The sequence below is a fragment of the Zeus faber genome (genome assembly GCF_960531495.2).
Source record: "Zeus faber genome assembly, chromosome: 1".
Taxonomy (NCBI): domain Eukaryota; kingdom Metazoa; phylum Chordata; class Actinopteri; order Zeiformes; family Zeidae; genus Zeus; species Zeus faber.
This window is the reverse complement of record NC_137193.1, coordinates 33,371,238-33,394,939: the sequence shown is the minus strand read 5'-3', so window position 1 is coordinate 33,394,939 and position 23,702 is coordinate 33,371,238. Positions and strand designations below refer to the sequence as shown.

At 43.4% G+C, this 23,702-nt stretch overlaps 1 protein-coding gene across 1 annotated transcript in view; it reads left to right on the top strand.

Annotated features, from left to right (window-relative positions):
* Positions 1–7,221: 7,221 nt before the first annotated feature.
* The window catches only part of arid1ab (AT-rich interactive domain 1Ab), a gene marked incomplete at its 5' end in the record, with an annotated part of 65,214 nt that continues 48,733 nt past the window's right edge, over positions 7,222–23,702 (top strand). The window contains one exon of the mRNA XM_079998595.1: positions 7,222–8,115. Within this exon, the coding sequence (XP_079854721.1) occupies positions 7,222–8,115 (894 nt within the window). The remainder of the gene's footprint in view (positions 8,116–23,702) is intronic.

Genomic DNA, 23,702 nt, shown 5'->3' with positions numbered 1-23,702 from the left:
TTTGATTTTAGATGTAGGCTATTTTATTGTACTCTGTTTCCTTATAGAATGGGACAAAAAAAGCACCGTGCCTGGCAAAATGGCTAGAGCCAGACCTGACAGTGTGGGTGTGTGTGTCCGGGGAGGAAGGGGGGTTCCAAAAGATTATTTGCACGGGGGCCTATCACCATCATGTTACGCTACTGGTAGAGAGTACTGCAAGAGGAAAGCATTATTGGATGCTTGATAGTAAAGCTACTGCTCTGGTTTCAAAAATAACTCCCAATGTATCCAATTTGATGTAATCAGGAATGACATCCCAAAGATTAGACAATCCTGTGACCTCAAACCAAGGAGATATAATATTGCAAGGAAGCCAAATTATCCTATTCATTGTATTTTAACCACCCGTTCGTTAGGGGACAGTTCTCTCACTCAACTCCCTAACAGTGAAGAAATTACCATACGGTGACTCACTTTAGGGTCCATATTTAAAACCTGTATGGATACATAATTCACAATAACACAGTGAATGTGTTATTGTCAGGTGTACAATTGGACAGCAGTTCCCTAAAGCGCACAGTGTCTGGGAGCAAGCCGGATGCTTATTGGACTTCTCAAAGTGGCACTTCCTTCCTTAGCACACTCCAGACTATGCGTTGAACGGCTGCCTGGCAACCGGCTGGACGCGACCCAAATGTTCTTATTGTAATGCATGGTGTTTAAGTGCGTGTGTGCCTGTGTGTGTGTGAGGCAGGGAGCCTGACATTCTCAGTATGCGCCTGTCACTGATATTTTGCGAGGGCACACGAGTTAAAGACACAGTCACATGACCGCAGATGACTATAAAGCGTCTGTGCCACATTATTGCGAGGTGGGCGCCACATTTTGCCACCCTGTGTGTGTAGCTGTGCGCTTGCATGGTTCTGTGGGTGTCTTCGAATGTGACTCTCACTCTCGTTAGGAAATTCCACCCCACGTTATTGGGTTGTCTTGGCGATTGCGTGGCTCCATTCCCAGACTGGATCCCAAGGGATTAAAAAGAAGGCCTTCTGAATGATCTGTCATCAATTAACTTGCTCAACAAGAGTGACACTTTTACTGTCTATGGGTGAGATGAATTGAATAAGTATGTGGAGAAAGCAAATCAAGCTAACAGGTTACAGGTTTACATAAACTTACATAACTATGGCATTTATGTTTTATTGTGTTACTTCACGATTCACACCTCCGGACAGTGAACGTAGGGTATTTTTTTCTTTATTTTGCTTGGATGCTGTTACTCGATGGCACTGATTGGTTTCACAATTCATACAGTTCATCGAATTGATTTCAACTTAAAGTGTTTTAACCCTATCAAAATGTTGGTTCCCGTCATATAGAACTGTTAAGAAACTTGCCGTTCTGCTGCAACTTCTCACTGTGTAGGTCAACGGGCAAATCCTTAAAATAAATCAAATTTTCAAAAACCAGAAATTCACACTCTTGTCACACTTGTTTTTTAAAATTTTTTAAACAAGAGTAATATGACATTTGATCTGACACTACTTTTTACCATTTCCGCAGTACTACCTTCAAAGCCGAACGTAGGCCACACTAGGTTGCCGACTGGAAGCAACTTCCCGCTTCTCGTACCTTACGTTAGCCAAAAAATATATATAAGAAATAAACTGTGAAACCGTCAACTAACTCCCGAATGGCGTATATTTTCCACGTGAAATATTCTTCACGTCAGGTGTGGATGATTCCTATTGTTTTCTTCCTTGCTCCCCCTCCTAATTCCTGGCTTTGCTCCCCTGGCCTGGTTCCAGGCTGCTGCCGTGGCGAGCGCGGGGAAGTCGCAAGGGGTGATGCATCATGGTCATCCTCGCTGGGAGGCGATGGTGGCACACAAGTAAACAATCATCGTTGTGAGACAGATGAGAGGTGGGGTGTGGGTTTTGGGGAGCCCCCCCCCCCCCCCCTCCTCACCCTCCTCCCCCACATTAATGCACACACACTATCATCTCTGCCGCCTCCACTTCCTCAAACACACAGTCACACACACACACACACACACACACACACACACGCACACGCACACGCACACACACACACACACACACACAACAGGTCAAACCACCCTGATTGACTGCAGGACTGTAGTTTTTCTGTTTTGTTTTACAGTTATTTTGTCCATTTCAAATTAAGTGGGATACATTGTATGAGTGTGTGGGAAGTGTGAATCTTACCCTACAGAGCAAAACAGGACTAGAACCGAGAAGTACAGCTAAGGTTTTCTTGCTTTCTGTCGACTCCCTCTTCTGTGTGTTGATATTTATAGTTGCTTCAATATAAAGGTTTGTCCTATTACCAGCACCAGGCTCTCTCACATTTAAACTAGGGTGTAAGACACACATATACTGTATAGAGAATTTGCCTGGAATTAGTCAATAGCTGACAGAACAATCACAGGTGTTTAGGTGTTTATGGCAGTTCCGACTGCCACACGCCACCTGCGTGGCATTTTCAGGGCCCTCCAACACAGAGACACAGGCAGACTTTGTTGATTGCTCTGATGAACAACAATCAATCAATGAATACAATCACACTGATCCAGGGCCCTATTACCTAGACCTAAGACGGGTGTAGCTGCTGAAATCACACCAATGGACAATGGGGACATTCTGGGTGCTGCTGTTGCCAGTCGGGAGAGGGCTGGTGCTGTGGCCGCCCTTTGACGTGTTGGTGGCTCCAATGCGTCTTTGGACGGCCCTTCTGTGTCCCTTCCATGTGCCAGACAGTCCCTGTGCAAGGGGCCACTGTTGGCAGTTTAGCCTGCCACACGCCATCAGAGTGGCGTTTTCAGGGCCCTACAACACACCCGTTTATTGGAGAGAGAGGCAAGATGTAACAAGCTGGCAGCAGATGGGCACATGTCATGACAGAGGCTCTCCCTGTGTGTGTGTGTGGGGGGGGGGGGGTGGATGGGTGATTTACCTGTTGCTCGTTGACTGCTCTGATGAGTAACAGGCGTACAGCCACCTCTGATCCCGGGCCCACTTCCCTAGACCCAAGACAGGTGTGGCTGCTTAAACCACATCCCAACACCACAGTGTTCATACACCATAAAGCCGGCCTTCTGACTTGCCACTTTAGGGTGTTCAGGCTATTTGATTGGATTTTTAGAGACTGCATCCCAGTAAATAGATGTATAACATTATTTGTTGCACATCTTCCGTCGAACTTGACATCCAGTATGATATGCGTCACGAGATGTTTCCATTTTAAGTCGCCTGGAGCAAATATCTCACAGCTTTTTTGGCAAACACTGGAAATGAACGCGTTAAGTGCAACAACCATCTGGTGCATTGCAAGGGCTAGGGCGAGTCTTGGAGGAGCGTAGACCGCTGCACGTCCACGATCGAGCAGTCTCTAGTGCCTGTTCAAGAAGAGGAGAAGGTAAAAAAAAAACAAAAAAAAAAACAAGGGGCCAAACCCCTGGATGATAAACACTAAGTTTATGCTAAAATTAAACAGATCCCCACCCCCTCCACTGACTGCCCGTCTGCGCTCTTTCCCTGAGTACACTCGGTCTCTCTCTCTCTCTCTCTCTCTTTCTGTCTGACACACACACACACACACACACACACACACACACATACACACACACACACACACACACACACACACCTCCCTCAGCCTATATAAGCAGGAAGAAACCGTTCCCCACCCCCATAGTCCTCTATTTCAACATACACAAGCTGTTCCCCTGGCTTTCTAATACATTTGGATTTTTGCTCTTTCAACTTCAAATGTGGGAATCCCTTTTTCACCTACGCCGAGTGAGAAATGTCAGCCTGGGATGCCGTATAGCTCGCTGCCAGAATGCCCTGCATTGTAGAGGAGGGGAGGGGGGGGGGCTGAGAGGCTGTGCTGTGCTGTGCTGTGCTGTGCTGTGCTGTGCTGTGCTGGGCTGGGCTGCCCATCCCCCACATTCAGATAGCAAAGTTCTGCTGCTTTTGCAAGCAGTGAGGCTGCTGCTGCTAGGAGAGCAGGCAGGCAGAGAGAATGAGAGGGGGTGGGTACACACAGAAAAAAAGGGAGGGAGAGAGAGAGAGAGAGAGAGAGAGAGAGAGAGCAGTAGAGTGGGGGAGAGTGTGTCTGTTCCCATTAATTGTATTGGCCACTTTATGCATTGGTGAGGAAGGAAATAAAACCTTCTTCTTCTTCTGCTTCTTCGTCTTCTATTGAGCCGCAAATACAGTATGTTTTAGCTTGAAATGACTTGATATCTTTTTCAAGATTCTCTGCCTAACACCGTCTCTCTTTATATCTTCACTTCCTGCTCCGACTGGCTCAGTCCATCCCCCATCCTTCTTCCTATCTTCCCTCCGCTCTTCTCTCTCTCTCTGTCTGTTGTACACATACACACAGTGCAGTGCAGGCGTACACAGGTTGTAATTATACACACACACACACACACACACACACACACACACTTTCTTTCCTTGCACTTACTATTTTTGTTTTGCTCATATCCACGTATTAGCTTATTTCAACAAGTTTAAGTGCGAAAATGGACATAAAATGGGAAACACAGCTACAATATACAGTGTATATATATATATATATATTTTTTTTTTTTCCTTTTTAGCATTAAAGACACACTGGTCTTCAACATATGTTTTACATTGCAGTACTAACATATCTTGGCCTTTGTTATGAAAAAATATTTGTTAATAAACAAGTTGAAATTCACATATTTGGACATTTTCCAGCTTGATCCATTTATCTTAGCTTGCCCTTTCAGAAACAGTCCCATCTGGTACACAAATTACAATCTGCGTATCAGCTTGGTTTTTCGACAAGGTTTGAACAATAAGGAAGGATTCATTCTGATGATTGTGAGAGTGGAACAAGATATCCCCTTATATATATATATATATATATATATATATATATATATTCAATATCCTGTATGCTGTGGTTCTTCACATGAAACTACTGTATATGTCAAAATAAAAGCGAATGCAAATGAAACTCGAATGAAAATTAAATGTTGTTTTTTTTATATCTCCATTCAATATCTCAAAAAAGTGACAAGGAATTTTTGATACCACTGAAATACAATCGAAAATACAATCAAATTATTGGCCAAACCTATATTTTCCACTCATTGCACTGTGTTCACCTTATATAGAAGCACTTTCCCAGTGGGAAATAACATTCATGTCAACCTCCGAGTGGGAAATGTGACCAGGAATTACAGTAACTTTCTGAAAGATCTGACATATCCAGCCAGGTGGTACAAATATGAACGTACCATATCTTAGCATACTTGTTCAGAGTAGCGAAATTCAAATTTAAGGTTGTATTCACTCTGCATGCTAATGTGTTTCCACACAACCAACACTCCCTATCATACATAAATGAAAGCAAATCATTTGTTGTTCAAGTTAATTTGCTAACGATACGTTTTGTGATTGAAGCACATGTAAAACAGATCGATTATTGCAATTAGATTGCCCAACAGGACCTGAATGGTTTCAAATCGAAGGAATGTGCGTCTTTCCCATTGCTCTGCTCCATCAGACATTATGGAAATGTGGCAAAGAACACAGAATTAATGCAGTAAGGATAATTTTGGAATGTTGGTGGGCCCTCAGGTTGTGAAATACGACTGTTAACTATTTGTTTAAGTGCAGCTGAAGTACTGCATCATTTGAGTTGGGGTTTGCCAGGTACAAACTGTAAAGCCCCATGCCAGAACATTATCGTCAAGAAAACCCAGCTGACTGAACTGGCAACCCCAGTTGATAATCACCGTGTCTAGTGGATGCATTGATGGTTATGCATCAAAAATGGTTCTGAATGAGGCTGCCTTTAGAATAAATTGGATCTAATGTTTATGTTAACTCACAAAGACGCTGGAAGGTGTATTTCCCTAAATTCACAGGAGCTGGGCTAGTTGTCTCCCTCTGTCTGCGTTGAGCTAACACAGGTGAAATTGGTATAGGGAATGTGAAGCCTACGTCACATTGCTGGAGCAAGCCGACAAGTTTGGGGGATCACTGGCATTGACTGTGACTGTCGGTCGGCATCTTTAAAAGATGTTTGGAGGTCTTGTTCGGTGAGAAAATGCCACAGAAACTCTGGCAACCGTCTTGTGTGAAACACCGACCCATCTGTTTCTCCCTTCCTCTCTCCATTTTCGTACATTTCATCGATTTTCTTTGCGATTTCTCTATGCACTTGAACGAAAGCAATCCAAAATGGCGACCGGAGTCCATAGCAACCCATAGCAACCGTCAAACTTCTTGGGGTTCATTTAGCCTAACTACTTCCCAATGATTGAATCATGCGTTGGCAAGCCACTGAATATATCCATCTTCAGCAGACCTTATATGCAATTCCTGGGATGAATAAAGTCTGTCCATCCATCCATCCATCCATCCATCCATCCATCCATCGCCTTTTCAACTGTAGCTGCAAAAGCAATAGAGTATCACATTACCTGTTACAACTCATTTACGGATAATTGCAAGTATGCCTCACTTTCTATGCCAGAACACTATACACGCACGCACACGCACACGCACGCACACGCACACACACACACACACACACACACACACACACACACGCACGCCCCCAAAGCGGTCGCGCTGCCCGCCTTGTGCCACTTTAACGCGTCTTTGCGCGTCCTGTGTAAACCTGCTACCGATGCTCGCGGCGATTCCAACTTCGATATTTCACACCAAAAAAAAAAAAAACAACAACAACAACAACAACAACAAAAAAAAAAACCCAAAACGAAGCGATCGCGCGCCGCTTTAACTGTGCGTCTCGGGGGCACGGCGATCCGGCTCCGTTCAGCCGCCCGATCCGCTCCGGGTTTCACTCCCCGCCCGGCGGCTCAGTAAAATGGCTGTGTCTGGTGGAGCCTCGTGCTGGTTCGGTTGCTTTCTCGCTCACTCTCTCGCGCTGTAACAGAAGCCCCCCCCCCCGCCCGCCCGCCCGCCGCCGCCGCCCCCCCCTCCTCAACATTTTGTGTCGGCGAATTTAATTCCCTGGCTCTCTTATTTATATTCTCTCCCACAAACTTTACGGTTTGAGCGGAGCCGCGGTGGGACGCCGGAGTCGGCCCGGAGGTACATGGGGGGGATGAACCGGGGAGCGGGTACGTGGTTCTAAGAGAATTGTATTTCCTTTCAATGCCAGTCGGAGTTTGATTGTGAGAGAGGGAGAGAGGGAGATATCATGGCCGCTCAGGTCGCCACTCTCAACACTAGCCCGCCGTCCGAACTCAAAAAGCCGGATCGGGACCCGCAGGAGGAGTCGGTACCGGGGGAGAAGCAGCATGAAAATAAGGAACCGGGATCCGAGAGCGGATCTCCCGGTCAGAAGGAGCTGCAGGACGGGACCGATGCGGGAGGAGGAGGGGATCCCGACATGAAGAACGGGAACGGGAATCTACCAAGGGTGAATAATAATAATAACAGCAACAACCAGAATGATACGGGGGGGCCCGACGGAAATGACCATCCCGGGATGGGACACCACCACCCGGGCCCCTTCCCTCCACCTCCCTACGGTTACAACCAGCACTACAGCCGGGCCCCTTTTCATCAACATGGCGGACAACAAAGCCCTAGCATGGCAGCTGCGGTGCAAGCGAGCGGCATGATGGACTCATACCCCGCTAATTCACAGGAACACGGCTACCCCAACCATTACAACAACTACAGCCCGTTCCCCAACAGGACTTCTTACCAGGGCCAAGGGTACGGGGCCATGAATTCCCCGCGTAACAACCAGCCTCCGGCGGCTGGGGGCCAGCCAGGCAAGCAGCAGCCAGCAGGAGGAACCACTGCTGCCATGGCTGCCTCTTACACAAACCAGAGGTATAACATGGGAAACCAACAACCCACATCCACGCCAACTTTAAACCAGCTCCTGACCTCTCCGAGTTCCACCAGGAGCTATCAGAATTACCCCCAAGGAGACTATAATAACCAGGAAGGGGCCGGCAAGGGCCCAGCAGAGATGGGGAGCAGCCAGTATGGTGGGGGCCATCCCAGTTGGCAACAAAGAAGCCACCATCAGCCTCCCATGAGCCCGGGAAACACCGGACAACCACTGAACAGAAACCAGGTAAACTTTACTTTACTGCCCTGACCCACTTTGACTAAGTTGGAGTAACTCAGCAGCTCTGAAAGGGGGACTGTAGACTTTCACATTGCAAAAGAACAGCCATTGTCTATGTAGCAAGATCTCTAAAATGGCTGCCTCTCTCTTTCTCCCAGCACCCACCCCTTGCAATCATGTTTAGGCGAGAAAGAAGCCCGTTCTAATCTGTCAGAAACAACTTTCTGGCCGCTGGGTCTCGCCTGTGAGTTTTAGCTTTGTCCAGGGGATGAAGCAGGGTTAGAGTTTGTCTGAAGAAATCGAGAGGCTGGGGTGTTATTTTCCTCTTGCCATGCTGTGCCTCTGCAGCCTAGATATGGTGGAGGTGGGGAAAAGCGCCGTGCTTCTCGTTTTCTGTCGGAATCGCTGCTAGGGATCGGTCTTGTGGAGGGTGCTCTCCGCGATCCGAAGTTTGGCCAAATCCGTGGCTCGCAAAGGCAATAAACAAGATGCAAACGATAACTGTGAACTAATATTTGCATATTCATTAGACACCGTCACGCCTTTAGGGGAAAAGACAGTTGTCCTTTAAAAGACACCGTGCTGTAATTTATGTCGCAGAGCCATCAGGTCGCAGTGACACTTGCTGCTGAGCTCTTTTACATGATATCAAAGTGTGATTGCGACGAGGATTGATCCCGGGAAGGAAGGGAGGTGACTCGGTGCGACCATTTCTCTCGCGCTTCTTTTCCCATGTGCCGCTCGGTAAACACGACCGCGGATTTGAGTTGGCAAAGTGCAGATTGCTTGGCTTTGGGATTTGAATTATGGAGGTAAAATCCTGCTGTCAGAGCCAGGAGACAGTTGGTCTTAGGTTGACATGCGAGCCGAGATCTGATTGGCTCCCCATCCTCCGCTCCTGGCCATTTATAATTGCATCTAATGTAGCGCTGCACACACACACACACACACACACACACACACACGCACACACCCACCCTCTGCCCACCTCGCGTTCTTTCACCGCGTCAAGATTATGTTGATCGAGCCTTTTATAATTGTTTTTAATGCGTGCGTTGTTAAGACCGTTGGATACATGCGTCTTGTCTGTATTTGCTTCATGAAATATTGGTTTTATGTTCAGTGATCTATCTTCTAATTAATCTAAAAACAAAACGGCATTGAATCGGAAGGATTTGTGTAGATATCATATCCTGGTTGCCCATAAGTTGTATTGACACAAATAAAAACAAAACATATTTTGTTTTCTTCTGTCCACTGCAGCAATTTGCATGATGGCAGTATTTATGAAGGCACTTATATTATTATTATTATTATTGTTGTTGTTGTTGTTGTTGTTGTCTAATATTATTGTTATTATATCCCCCTCCCCTAATTGTGTTTGTGTGTGCTGAAACACAATTTTCAGTGATGGATTCAAGCTTGTGCATTCGGTTCCACGAGTGACAACTGTGGGTGACTTGTTCAGTTTGCAGACCACAAAAAGAGCGCGCCGTTATGTGTGTTCCTTTCTAGAACTACATTTAGACTTCTGTGTCCTGATCAGGTTGGTCAAGTTGGCCACCGCTGACCTTCATGGAGCACATTGGTGCGTCCAGACTGGCAAAGGTTGTGATTATAAGCACAGTGCCAGACAAGTGTTACAGGTCATTCATTTCTTCCCCCCAAACCTCCTTGTGTTACAATGGCCTGATGCAGAGTGTGTAACCATGTCAACACTACTAACCTACATCTGTGACTGATATCCACTGATAACAGCAACATGCAGAGAGATTGTGTCTGCTGGTCCTCCTCTACAGTGACCACATGCACCACAGGTAGCATGGGTGTGGATTGCTTCATCAACCTCAGCATAAGTACAAGGCCCGAGTTTGGATACTTTTTGAAATGTGACGTTTTGAGATGCTTGAATTGACAGAAAAACAACAGGTGAGGGGGTAGAGCGTGCATGGAAGTGTGAAGCATGATTCATGATTTGTTGAAGATAAAAGCTTCAGTCATTGTGTGTATGTCACTGTCACTATCGGCGATGTATTGAGGTATTGCCCCATATCACCCCAGTTTGGTTTGGGAAATAATTATTTTTAAGCAGCGTTTTCAAGATCATTTAGGTCACGTGTCCATAGTAAACATTCAACTGCATCACCCACTATGGGAGGGATGAGAACGTAATATCTTGACCCCAGCCTCACTACATGTGACAACATGTAAATGGAATCCTAGAGCATAACATTGACACTCAGACTGTAATTTATTTTCAGGAAAATGGTGGACTTCCAAATCAAAGTTGGCCTGAAGTGCTATTACAATTACAATTACTACAATTCAAGGGGAGAACAATGCATGCATCATTTCTATCACTGGTCTTTTAACACTGTGGCATGAGTTATCTGGTAAAGGTAAAAATCACAATGCGTAAAATCGAATATCATAGAGTAGCGTGGCTCTACTGAATTCTGAAAAAGCAGTGAATAACTGTATGTAAGTATGTATGTATGACTGCAAATAAACAGGTCTTTAAAATCGGTGATTGCACTTTCATCGTAATTGAAAATGTCAGCAATTCTATCGTGCTCAGTATTGGGAAGTACGCAAGAGTTAGTAATCTGTACTCTTACTTGGTCTGAAGAAATGGTACCATTTCATCCCTATTCAATGATTGACAAACCTTTGAACATGTTTTTGTTTACAGTGTGGTTTGCTTATTTGACCCCTTAAGTAGTCTGCTATCATTCCTGATACCACTTATGTTTTCAGATCTGTTTAGCTAATACTTGTATAGAATTCGAGCATATATATGCCTTTGCTGAAGTATAAAGTATTGTCCTCAAGTATTTTTAATTTTTAATTTTTGGTAATTCTCTTCTGAGAAACTGCCCTGTCTGTGACCCATATTAAGTGTCACCCCATGGAAAAAGTTGTTTTGTAGTAACTTTTTTTTTTCCACTGCTTGTGGATGTGAATGTCCATTATGTTGAATAAGTGCCTCTTGTCAACTTCATACTGCTCTCCTGTTTGGTTTTGTATCTTCCATTGTCTTGAGGACAAATCAAAGCCTGAAATCTTTTGCCTTTTGTGGAACACACGTTTCTTTTTGATTAGTGGTTACATCGCTGATTTTGACTACCCTCTGCCTTGTATTATTTTCACTATTTTGATTTATTTGATGCTTTAGCTTCAACAAAATTTGATACTTCATGAAACTGTCAACCAGTTTCCAAAGTAGGTGGTGCTTTCAGTGTCCACTACGTCACATAAGTTTAAGTATCTCAGTTTATTTTTCGAGTACATGATTACTTGCTGTATTATGGCTGATAACGTCATCCGTCCATTAAATTGCTGTTGCTAAATTATAAAACAACCGTAAACGGACTATCCATAATTTTACCATTTGATTAATTTCACGCATACTTTGTTTTGATACTTTACAGCAAACTGTTTAATTTCTAGGTTGCCAACTGCTCATGTCATGTAGGTAAAGTTTGTGGGCCATTCCAAAAAGCTGTAATAGGGTGTTCTTGGCGAAGCATTTTCCATTGTGGGGAAAATTTCAAAATGGAATTAGTACCATTAGTTTCTTTGCACCAGCATTGTTTTTTACCTACTTATTTATTTATTTTACATTTTTTTTGTTTTTAAGACATACACATTGTATTGGACAACACGGGTGTGTGTCAGTTATTTGCATGAGCACCCAGTAGCACAACAATATGCATGGATAACAGGAAGCTAACTTTCAGGCTGAGTCAGTACCTCTTGTTGAATTCACCACTCACCACCCCCATCAAAAAGAACCACAAAGGTGGCATGTAGCGCCAGCACTATGGCAACAAATTATTCAATGAGAAACATGAATGTATAGTGTAGGGCTGTGTAATATGACTATGTATTGTAATGTCATAAGCGAAATTGTGTGTGTGTGTGTGTGTGTGTGTGTGTGTGTGTGTGTGTGTGTGTGTGTGTGTGTGTGTGTGTGTGTGTGTGTGTGTGTGTGTGTGTGCGTGCGTGCGTGCGTGCGTGCGTGCGTGCGTGCGTGCGTGCGTGCGTGCGTGCGTGCGTGCGTGCGTGCGTGCGTGCGTGCGTGCGTGCGTGCGTGCGCGCGCGCGTGTATTTTTATATACCATTTGCTCATCAATTTGAGAGCCCCAACAAGCGCCTTCCCATGCCACTTTACCATGGAGGCTTTACCATGTGTTTTTCTTTTTTAATAGAAACTATTTTTTTATTGAATATAGAGAAAATGTGCTATATTGCGATATATATTGTTATTGAGAAATAAAATTACCTTTATTGTGATAGAAGGTGTGTGTGTGTGTGTGTGTGTGTGTGTGTGTGTGTGTGTGTGTGTGTGTGTGTGTGTGTGAGACGGCTACTCAAGATTGACTCGCTGGTCTGATGTGGCAGCCAGTTGATCAAAGTTCAAACCTCAGTTTCACATGCTGTGGCTTGTTTTTCATTGCTTGGAAAACCGTCTGCTGTGGGTGCAGTTGTCTACGAGGCCGGTACTGCGCTGGTCGGTGGATGTTGTCGAAGGATCTATACTGTAGGTTAAACATTTGTAGTAGTGCTATCTTGAATTCGGCTACCTGCCAACTGGAGATATGTGGCAGCCCTTTGAGTGTGCTAATTGAGTGGCTGACAAATGCTTGTATTGTGGGGAATTGTCATGCTTCATGCACAAACGAGTGCTTTGATTGGTTGTTTCAGTTGTTAAAATTGCAGGTGTATTTTCAACGGTGAAACAAAGGCAGAGTGAGCCTTTGCGAATGCCCCGAGGCCTTTAATGTGGACTAATCCAAATGTACTTTGAATAAAGTTGTAATCAAAAAGCGATGATTTTAAAAAGAAACGACCCTGCAGTTATAAAGCACCAGCCCAAAAGCTGGAGAAATAAGTGGGAGAAATATAAGGTTAATTGGATAAACCTCGATGTACAGCATAGAGGAAAATGTTATTTTGATAATTCGATTTTATCCCACTTTACAATTTAGGTTTTACTGTGCACTTGGATATTATGAACACAATGCACTCATTATATGACTGTCCAAAACATTTTGTTTTTGCCATCAGTGCTTCCTCCACATTGTTCCATCATGTATGATGCTACTACTAGGGCTGCACCGGACTCTAACCGCTGTACCAGAGTCTAATTGGATTTGGCTGTTCAATGCGAATATTCGGTGGGGTGGGCCTCAGCGAGATAGGTGGCTGCCTTGGGCGCAATCCCGAGGGAGGACGCAGAGAGGGGACGCATTTTGCGCACCTGTCTCCCCCTCCAGTCTCCTTTATCCAGGAAAAACTGTAGCTCCCCCATTTACTTGTATTTGTTTACAGGTCAGTCTTGCAGCAACAGGCTGAGGCAGTGAATGCGGCATCTATGATTATGTCTATAATTGCACAACCAAAATAAATAAAATTGAACAAAAAGTGTGACATTTCTTCTGTTATTTCGTAAGTGGTGTTGATCATTTCCAGGGAGAGAGCCAGGGAAAATGTAAAGTTATCTGGTTGTCTTTGCGACAGCGGCGCAAACAATAATACTACTTGGAAACGCTAGGGGGGGAAAGTTGAAAAGTTGTCTATTTCCCCTTTTAAGGTACGCCATTGTATGGTAATGTTAAAGTTCAGGATTTGTAATTGGCTGGTACCGCAAGTCGGCTTAAAAAGAATCTGCGAGCGGCCACGTTTTGGTTTGTTCATTTTTGTTATCTACTGTTTTTGAGGCCAGCTTCTGGCTTAGTGCTGCGGCTGCTGAGAGGGAGTCCAGTGCACTCCCAAGTTCACTCTGCTCTTCAGTGCTGAGTAATGATTCCCCCGCACGGAGGACAGCCTGCTGCTGCGCGTGTGTGCGCGTGTGTGTGTGTGTGTGTGTGTGTGTGTGTGTGTGTGTGTGTGTGTGTGTGTGTGTGTGTGTGTGTGTGTGTGTGTGTGTGTGTGTGTGTGTGTGTGTGTGTGTGTGTGCATACCCTCTGACTGAATGGTGTGGTTGTGTGTGAGTGAGTACGTGTGAGAGGCAGAAAACGGTGTCAGTGATACCCAAGGGAGATGGGGGGTGGGTGCGTGGGAGAGTTGTTTTGTGAATGATCTTTGCATGCCCCCTCCCAACCACACACACAACCAGCTTCTCTGATAACTAGGTGTATTTGTGGATGCAGTGCGCTGCTTGTGTGTGTTTACATGTTAGTTGGCTGCCTCTGACCTGCCCATGCTCTTCATGCCACTCAGCTATCAATCTCTTTCTCTTTCTCTCTCCCTCTGTCTTTCTCTGTCATTGTTAATGTCTCAGGTGGATGCATTAGTGTTATTGCTAATCGTCCTATTGGAGTGGAATTTTGATGTCACCACAACTTGACACACACTTAGTGATAAGAAAAGACTTTAAATCACTCTATCGGGTCCAAAATCCCAAAAAGTCTTGATGTCACAATTTACAGAAGTTGGATTCCTCAGAATGAGATTCGCTATTTATGAGCGTATCCATATCGTTACAAATACCCAATGCTTATTTGTTTATTTGTCTTCCATATTGGCCCCCTCCACCTGATAACTTACACACTCACCAAACATATTTGAACCTTTTATAAACTGTCTTCTCCTGCACTATGTTTTGTAAAATACGTACTTAGTTATAGCTTTGGCTGTGGATTGTCAGTTGGTGTATTCTGTCAAGAGATCGAATGTGCTTCAGTGAACCAAAGACTCATAAAATCAAGTCACCATTCTTTCATAATTGACAGTTTGCAAAATGATTGAAAATCCTGCCCACGTCAATTATTGTAGAAGCCTACCAAATGACATTGCCTTCCTGAGGCTCGGGATAGTGTGTGTTGGTTATTACAAAACCATCAGCACCTTTAAGCCATCTAAGAATTTGGTATTTTATTAACCCCATGGGATTCCAGAAGATTTTCCTTGTATAGTTTATGATCAAATGCTGTTCTTTTCAGCTTGCTGTCGGAGAAGTTTGTTGGAGGAAATGGTGCAAAGCAACAATTTAAGCACTCATCGTTACTCGTCAATGGGGAAAATTAGCATTGAAGATGTTTTCAGAGACTGATTTAACCTAGTGTCCGGCCATATATCCAGTATGGAGTATCGGTTACCGAGTTTCTGCCATGAACCAACAATGGTGGCTGGTGAACTACATTTATTCCCCAGCCCTTCCGACGCAAGTCTGACATTATTGTAAAAAATCGAACACAAGGCCGGGTTTTGCACAAAAAAAATGAATGAGGAAATGCAAAATGCATTGGAGGAAACCAGTTCCGCAGACAAATGTCACACTCAGGCTCTTGCATTGGGGACGTGTTTGAACGTAAAGGTAATTCATTTCTTGTGACATTTACCTTTTTTAAAAATGCTCTAGATTAGCATAGTAGTATCCCTCTCCGAACGCTTTTCCAGACTACAGAGGCCATTTACATGTTGTTTGGCCTGTGTCTGTATATTTATATGTGCGGTGCATTTTTGTGAGCGTGAGAAAAAAGTGGTTAACCTTTAAATGGGTTCAAGTTGTTGATACTGGAAGGTAGCGGACGGTGCAGCCCCCCCCCCCCCCCCCCCCCCCCGCAGGTCTCAAACCAACCAAGGCCATACAAGCCGGTGAGAAAGACGGCATGTTGGCATGCAAAGTAGCTGGCTTTGTATGTATTTCTCCATTTACTCTTGTTTAAAAGCCATTTAGTGTATTCGAGGAGACTGTGTGGCTTTGACGAGCAGGTCGTCACAACGAAAGTAAAAGATTTTATAGCGATGCCCGACCCAATATATCCTTCTTGATGGTAGACGTTTTTTAAAGCACAACTAAAATGAGTAAAAGTCACAGACCCATGTCACAGAAGTATATTTTTTTACCTGTACATCTCTCAGAGCTTGATAATATTATGCAGTCATGGAATTGCTGTTTTTGCTGCTTTTATTGCTTGAACGACACTGTCAGAGTGTCATTAGAAATAGGCAGGACCAATGGGGCTGATGGGTAACTGTTGTCCTTTGTCGGTTATTGCCTTTGACCTGGACATTTGCATTGCTCAGGGTTAATTTATTAATTCATTAATTTTTAAATGGAGGTTGTGCAAATTAACATCACAAACTGTTTCACCAGTGGCATCGCTCAATAGATTTAAACCACCGATCTGCAAACGCTTGGAATACGACAGCAACTGAAGTGAAAAAGCACTATTTTCCATGTGTTTTAACACTTGATATCTGTGAGATTCTTCCAGTCTAAGTTAAAATTGGAAGTGAGTGATGCCACACCCCTGACGCAGTGGGGGAAAGGGGTGAGACAAGTCCAATTTCTGTTTGCATTTCATTCCTTGAAGATGGAAATGTTTGCTACGTGCTGAAAGGAAGTGGCATGGCTATATGACATATAGCCATGACAAGCCAGACAACTTTTTTACTTTTCCCCCCTCGTGTTTCCAAGTGGTATTCTTGTTTGTGCCGCTCGCAGAGACGACCAGATCGCTTTACGTTTTCTTCAGAGTGCTCTGTGGAAATGATCAACAGCTCTTTGGAAATAAGAGAAGAAAAAAGCAAGTTCACAATTGCGAATTTACAATTTTAGTAAAATTGTATTTCTTTTGGTTGCGCAGTCATAGACATGTATACATAGACGCCACATTGACTGCTTGGGCTCGTTGCTCAATCCGTCAACGTCACTGCCATATTGGAACGGGTAAGGCTGGCCTGTAAACGGGAGAGCTGCATTTTTTTTCTGGATGAAAAGCACTAACATTTACATTTCTCAACCCAATTCAATGAGTCTTTTTTTGTTTTTTTTTACTCCACCATCCGCCATTTCTGCAAATCGTTATTCATTGGTTGATGCACTTCCTGTGACGCCGTGCCGTAAATCTATCATTTTCCCGTGGACACGTACCCAGTGGCAGTCTGAATGCATAGTGATATGGAGGCTTATAGGAAACCTTGTGCTTGTGGTCAGGGCACGGATGCAATCACATGACACCCAACAAGCTAAATTGATTAGTCAATTAAAGTTGCTTACATTTTTTTATTAATGCAGGGAACTACTACATCTACTGACTTCAGTAGTGGGGGAACCCTCCCCCCCCCCCCACCCACACACACACACACACACACACACACACAAAAATGCACATGAGCCATATTCACTTTCTATGCCAGACAATTGTGGGTGAAGTTAAAGGAAAAGTTCCCACTGGCAGCACCAGCTAACATTAGCTCTTATATCTGGCTTGTAATTTGCCTTTGTTTGTTTTTGTTTTAACCTCAATGCTTCTTTGCAAGCCTTGATTCAGTAAAAAAAAATTCTCACTTTTTAAAAAACATCCTTTCTCCTTTTTTTTTTTTTTTTAATTTATTTTATTTTTTTCTCAGAGAGCCAACACAAAATTGACACTCCAAACTGACCGAATGGAAGCAATAAAGCAAGTTTCTCAGCTGTGTGTGCGAATTGGCTTGTGCCACCGCTTCCCCCTGTTAAATTTTTAGCATTCCTCCGAACAGCTGGGCGAACATCTGTGTGAGTAGTGCATGCGTGTGTGTGCGCTTGCCTCTACCTCACTCAGTCTAGAGAAGCACTGGAAGGGCTGCCTCCCCTCCCCACCCACCCAATTTCTGTTATTTTTTTTTTCCCTGAGTCATTCAGCGGTCAGCTTAAATTTAGAACCTGCTATGGCAGATATAGAAGAGAGGCCCTAATTGCCCTTATTGCAAACATGATTTGTGCCGCCTCTCTCTGTGCCAGATTATTTTTTTACATCATTATTTACTAGGGGTGTCACGATTTCAGATTCAAAATCGAACAAAATGAGCGACCGATCAACTTAGAAGTCACAAGCGAGTTTGTGATTCTCCCCGTATTTCTGTGGGTAATATTGTCCGACATGGTCGCCATATTGGGACGGTCAAGATCCGCTGGTAATAAATATAAAAATAAAAATAAAAATAAATGCAGGGTGCGCTGGGGGGGTGTCGACTGCTGCTCGCCCGGCTCCGAACCGACTTTCATGAAATTTTGTTCGGAGTTGGGCGAGATGGGGTCGTCTATGCAGAGGGGTCCGCTGCACCCCATCCCGCACAGACACTGCACCCCCGACCAGCGCATCTCGACCGCTCCAATATGGCGGACGCGCAGACGCATAAGTTGAGAGTTGACGACATGTTTTAGAACATGTCGAAGAAAAGACAACGGTAGTAGTTTGCATTTTACCACCAGTGTTCCCCTCTGGGAAAAAATAGCATCCGCTTTTCTGTACTTATTATGGTAAGTAACTTAAAAGTAGTGTCATAAGTAACTTACTGTTTATTATTCTAAAGTGTAGTTTTGATAAAGCTCTTTACTACTTAGGTGTGTTGTTTAAATATTCTCCTGTTTTTGTTCTTATTTATCATTTTTAATATTCAAATAAAAGTTACTTATTGAGAAACGAGTGTTTTTCTTCACAAATCAAGTCTCGATAATCTCACAATGGTGTAGCCGTGAGTGCCTAAAACAATATCTTTGTTTAAGGCGAATCGTGACCTTAAAATCAAACGTTAAATCAATTTGGCATGACCTGAAAATGCTCGACCCCTTGGCCACTTTAGGGAACAAACCTGTTTTTGTTTTTTGTTTAACCACGCTCTGTCCAATGTCGTTCTGTATTTAGAGTGCAATAAGGTCTACAATGAATATTACTGAGTTTGGATAAATGACTGTAAGCAATATGCCTTTATGTTTTGGGTTTTTTTTGTTTACAAAATTGGCAAAACGAAAGCCAAAACATCCCAAACTACTCAAAAGCAGAAAATTGCTGAGAATACCGTATTGGTAGAAATTGTTGTCTGTTTTCGAATCTCAAGCAATTTCAATATTTATTTAATTATTTGCCAGGTTTGAATCTTCAGTTGTGATATAGAAAACTTGCCATGCCAAGCTCCCATCCCCTTTGTGAGGCCTGCCATGGCCCAGATCGGCTAGAATGCGCCAACCCCTTGACATGGGATATACAAGACACGCTATCTGAGGGTGGCCTTTACCGTTGTGCGTGTGTGCGTAAGAGGAGTTTACGGCAGCAACAATGGCGTGTGTGCAGTGGCAAGGCCATGTGGCGGATTAAGTTAGCAGCAGTTGTTTATGGTCTGCCCTCCCCCGCCCCCAACGTCCATCTGCTTGACTCGGCCCAGTCGGCGCGATCTCTACTATCAGGCAGGGCTCCAAACCCTTGCGTCACTTCTTTATCTCTCTCACACACACACACACACACACACACACACACACACACACACACACACACACACACACACACAGTTTGAATACTTACGCATACAACGCACAAACCTGGATCAAAATCCGAACCCCCGTCCCTTTAAACCAACACATCCCAGTCGCGAGACAATGCACCCAGGGAAAGGGCTCTTGCCAAGAGCTCTCTGGCTTTTTCTCTATGCAGATTAGCCATGTGCTAATTGCATTTCTTTATTTATATATTTATTTAAGGGAACATGACTGTAGGAGGGTGGGAGGTAGGGGAGGAGTTTCCTCTGGCAATAGATCAGATGACTGGGCAGGAAGACAGAGCGAGGGGGGTGAGCAAGGGGAAAAACAAAAAAAGATTGAACGTTTGTGTACTCTGATACATGTGCAGGGGGTTTAACTTTTAGAAAACCTGAAACTCATCATTTTATCACATCAGCCTGCTTCCAAGGAACATTTTTTTTTTCTTGAAACCCATGTAACTGCAGAGGTCAATCATAGTTTTGAACAGCATTTAGTTTAAAGCATTTTATCATGGTGTCCAGCTTGATGTTCATCTTGTGGGCGTCGCATATTGATTGTTCCCTGCTTTGTTTTGTTTCTTTTTGTTTTTTATTCATTTATTGAATAAATCTTTTGGTCTGTGTGAGAACCGCAATTGCTCCACTGGTTTTGATGTCATATAAGGGAATCTCGCCAAATCTAATGGACTGAAGGACTCTCTGTAGATATTTGTATTTTTCTAGACAGACAGGTATTTCTGTCTCAATCGATGACATCAAGAGAGCATATCAGTGTTTTCCCTATAATTGTACAGGCCTGGTGGGCCACCGGGCAAAATATGATTTTTTTTTTTTACGCTAAAAATAATGGCACTATCCCCCCCCAAAAAAAACAAAAAACAAATTACAGTCTTTATTGGAATTTACACTCCATTTATGCTATTTTAACACATGTACAAACCAGGGACGTTTAAATGTGCTGACTAAACGACCGACTGTCACCTGGCACTGCCACCGCAGTCTGCGCTGCAGGTGTTTCGCTTTCTCACTTTGCATGATTGAAAATGGCAACTTCGCATAAGATTTGGAGGATCTCATGAAACCTAGCAGCTCAAGGAAAGTGATGAAATGATCCACCGCCCCCGCCCAGTCTGTCAGGCGTGTATTTACTCATATATTTAGATTTAGATTTATTTATATATTCATTGCCTTGTTTATTTATTTTCGGATTTATTTCATAGGCATATTCATTTTTATTTGCGGTGATGTTAATGAGCTCAGTACTGCGGTGACATCACGTGACCTCAGTACAGTGGTACCTCGACTTACGACTAATTCGTTCTATAAGAACGGTCGTATGTTAAAACAGTCGTATGTCGAAGCAGTTTTTTCCCATATAAATTATGAAATCATGAAGGATGAAAATAAACAAAATACACAGCACAAAGTAAATATGATAAAAAAAATATCGATAAGCCACGAACAACGTGCAAACATGATGTAGGTCGCCCGCTGACTGCCTGCTGACTGGCTGCCGACACGCCAACTGCAAATTTCCACGGTCGTATCTTGGAGCAGTCGGTTGCAAGTCGATACTAATTTTCCCGACTATCGCTACTCGTATCTTGGATTAGCCGTATGTAGATGCAGTTGTAAGTCGAGGTACCACTGTATCCCTAATCAGAGTAATTTCAAATGACTGCGCCCACTGTTCCTGTGGCCAGTGTAAACTGTGAACGTCATTTCTCCACCATGAAAAAGATACCTGGCAACAACTCACACAACTCATGGTTGTTTTGATAGAGATCTATCCTTTAAATTTAAGAATTTACCAAATAAAGACATCTTAACTTGTGGTAGGTGAAAACAGACGTTGAGAACCGGCTGCAGGGAGAGCACTTGGGGGCCTGCATGAAGATTACAATAAATAGGCCTCCTGTGGCAAAATCTATATCATGATGCCATGGTGAAACTTTTCTCCAAGCCAAGGGAGATATAGTGCAGCAATGATTCAAGCATACCGAGTTCATGATGTGCTAATGTTTTATAAAGGTCATTGTTATGCAGCTTATTTTTATGCAATAAACGCAGCTTGTTAAGTCATCCTCTGTTTGTGATCACCATGTTTTAAGTCATCTGGCTGAAACCATCCACGCCAATATGCGATCCCGCGCAAGGGCCTTGTCTGTTTAGGGCTTTTTCGGTGCGTACCACCGGGTCTGAAAAGAACTTTGAGGGGAAACACTGCATATGAGCATGAAAAAATGCTAAAAGCTTCGACAAGTTGATTCATCTTAAAGCCTACTTAGCCCCTTTCACACATAGTTCCAAGTAAATGAATGGGATAGCCTTTCTGGCACCGCTAGTGATTTTTACTATTCACACATGCAGCTACCTTACGCAACATTTCTGTCTTACGCCTTTTCCCTCATGCCATGATAAGGCTGAAATAGACGGGGCCAGCCAAGCGGCAGGCAGTTCATGTGTAGATGCGATCATTTGGACAATCTGAGTCGGCAATGGATGTACAATCTGAATCTTTTTCTTTTTTTCCTTTTTTTTTGTCTGGCTATTTGATTACAATAAATAAATCTACAATTTAAAAAAAATAAATAAATAAATGAAAATAATTATAATAATAATAAATAAATAAAACACAAACACACTTATTGGTTTTGTTCGGAGAAGCGGGGATGCACACTGGATCGAGCATTGGTCAGTGGAGTGGAGCTTGCCGTGACACCGCCAAGCATTATTATTATTATTATTATTATTATTATTATTATATTTTTTTGGAAGAGTTAAAAATACAGCATATTTACTGGGGGGGGGGGGGGGAGAACAAAAAACGCAGCCCTAACTCTAAAGGTCACGTGTCTGAGTGGCAATTTTAAGAAGAAAAATAATAAAATTGAAGAATATAGAGACCTTTCTCTGTAGAAACTGAATGTGTTCCATTTCTCATCTTTGCAGCTGAGCCCTGCGGTTTGGATTTGGCTTACCATTTTTCTGAATGATTTTTTTTTTTTTTTTTTTTCCCCCTTCCTGAAAATAAGTATTTTTTTTATATTTGGACAAAATAAATATGTAAAAGCCCTCTATTTGTGCTTTGCCAATACCGTGTCCAGATTCAGTTCCACCCCTTCACGTGCTTGTTCCTGCAATTTTCCCGGAAATGTTAATAGGTCTGGAGGTGGGAAATTGCTGGAACAGATTTCCCGGAATATCGATCCCTCCTCCTATTAGGGAACAGTACAGTGGGCTCACAGTTCGGTATGTATCACGGTTTTGGGTCCACGGTAACGGTACGGTTTTGGTATCTTCATAATTAAGAAAACAAAAAAAAAAGTAAATTAAAAAAAAAGTTAAGGTGTAAAAAAAAAAAAAAAAAATGTATTTAAAATTGTCTGTCACAAATAACCAGTGTAACACTCCGTGTGTATTATTGAGGGGGGAACAGGGTTCTTGTTCATTGGTGGGCTGTTGTAAGTTGCATAAGTTAATCTGATTGGAGGGGAGGTGTCCAGGATAGTGGATAACTCAATGCATATTTTTATATATAAACTTTCACAATAAATAAAACAGGTACTATATTTTATTTTTGTATAGAACAGGTATAAATAGTATATTTCACATAAATAATAATAGTAAAATAACATATTGAAATAAAACCTCACAGTCAGACCAGTGCATGTGTGCAGTGACTTTGTGAAGCTGACGAGACAGTGGGTGCGCAGAGAGACTTGGTTTCCTCCGTTCTTACAAAAGAGTCGCTCAAAATAATCGGATCGTTCGTGAACAACTTGACACTACCTGGTGCGAGTTGAGAACTTCGTAATAAAGAGGTGCACAATCCTTCACAGGGGGTTTATTTTCCAATTCCAATTCATTATGTAGTTTTATCTTGTTTCTATGGAAAAGGCTTGTGTAGCTGTGAGCAGTTGGGGAAAAATAAAGTGTGTGTGTGTGTGTGTGTGTGTGTGTGTGTGTGTGTGTGTGTGTGTGTGTGTGTGTGTGTGTGTGTGTGTGTGTGTGTGTGTGTGTGCACACACACAAACCCACACACACATATGTGTGTGTGTTTGTATGTATATATATATGTGTGTGTGTGTGTGTGTGTGTGTGGACCTCTTGCGCAAAAATAGAGAAATGCTACGCAGCTCCGTGCTGACCCTGTGCGGCTGATGTGGCCAGTGGAGCTGCAACAGTGGATTTAATAGGAAGGCACACAGGCCGCGCTGCGTCCGTTTGCTGCGCCAATGCGTCTGGTGGACTTGTTACCATGAAAGTACGGTTCATGTGTGCGTACCGAACGGATCGATAACATACCGTGTACCGCTGCATCCCTAATTCACACATGACCCCAT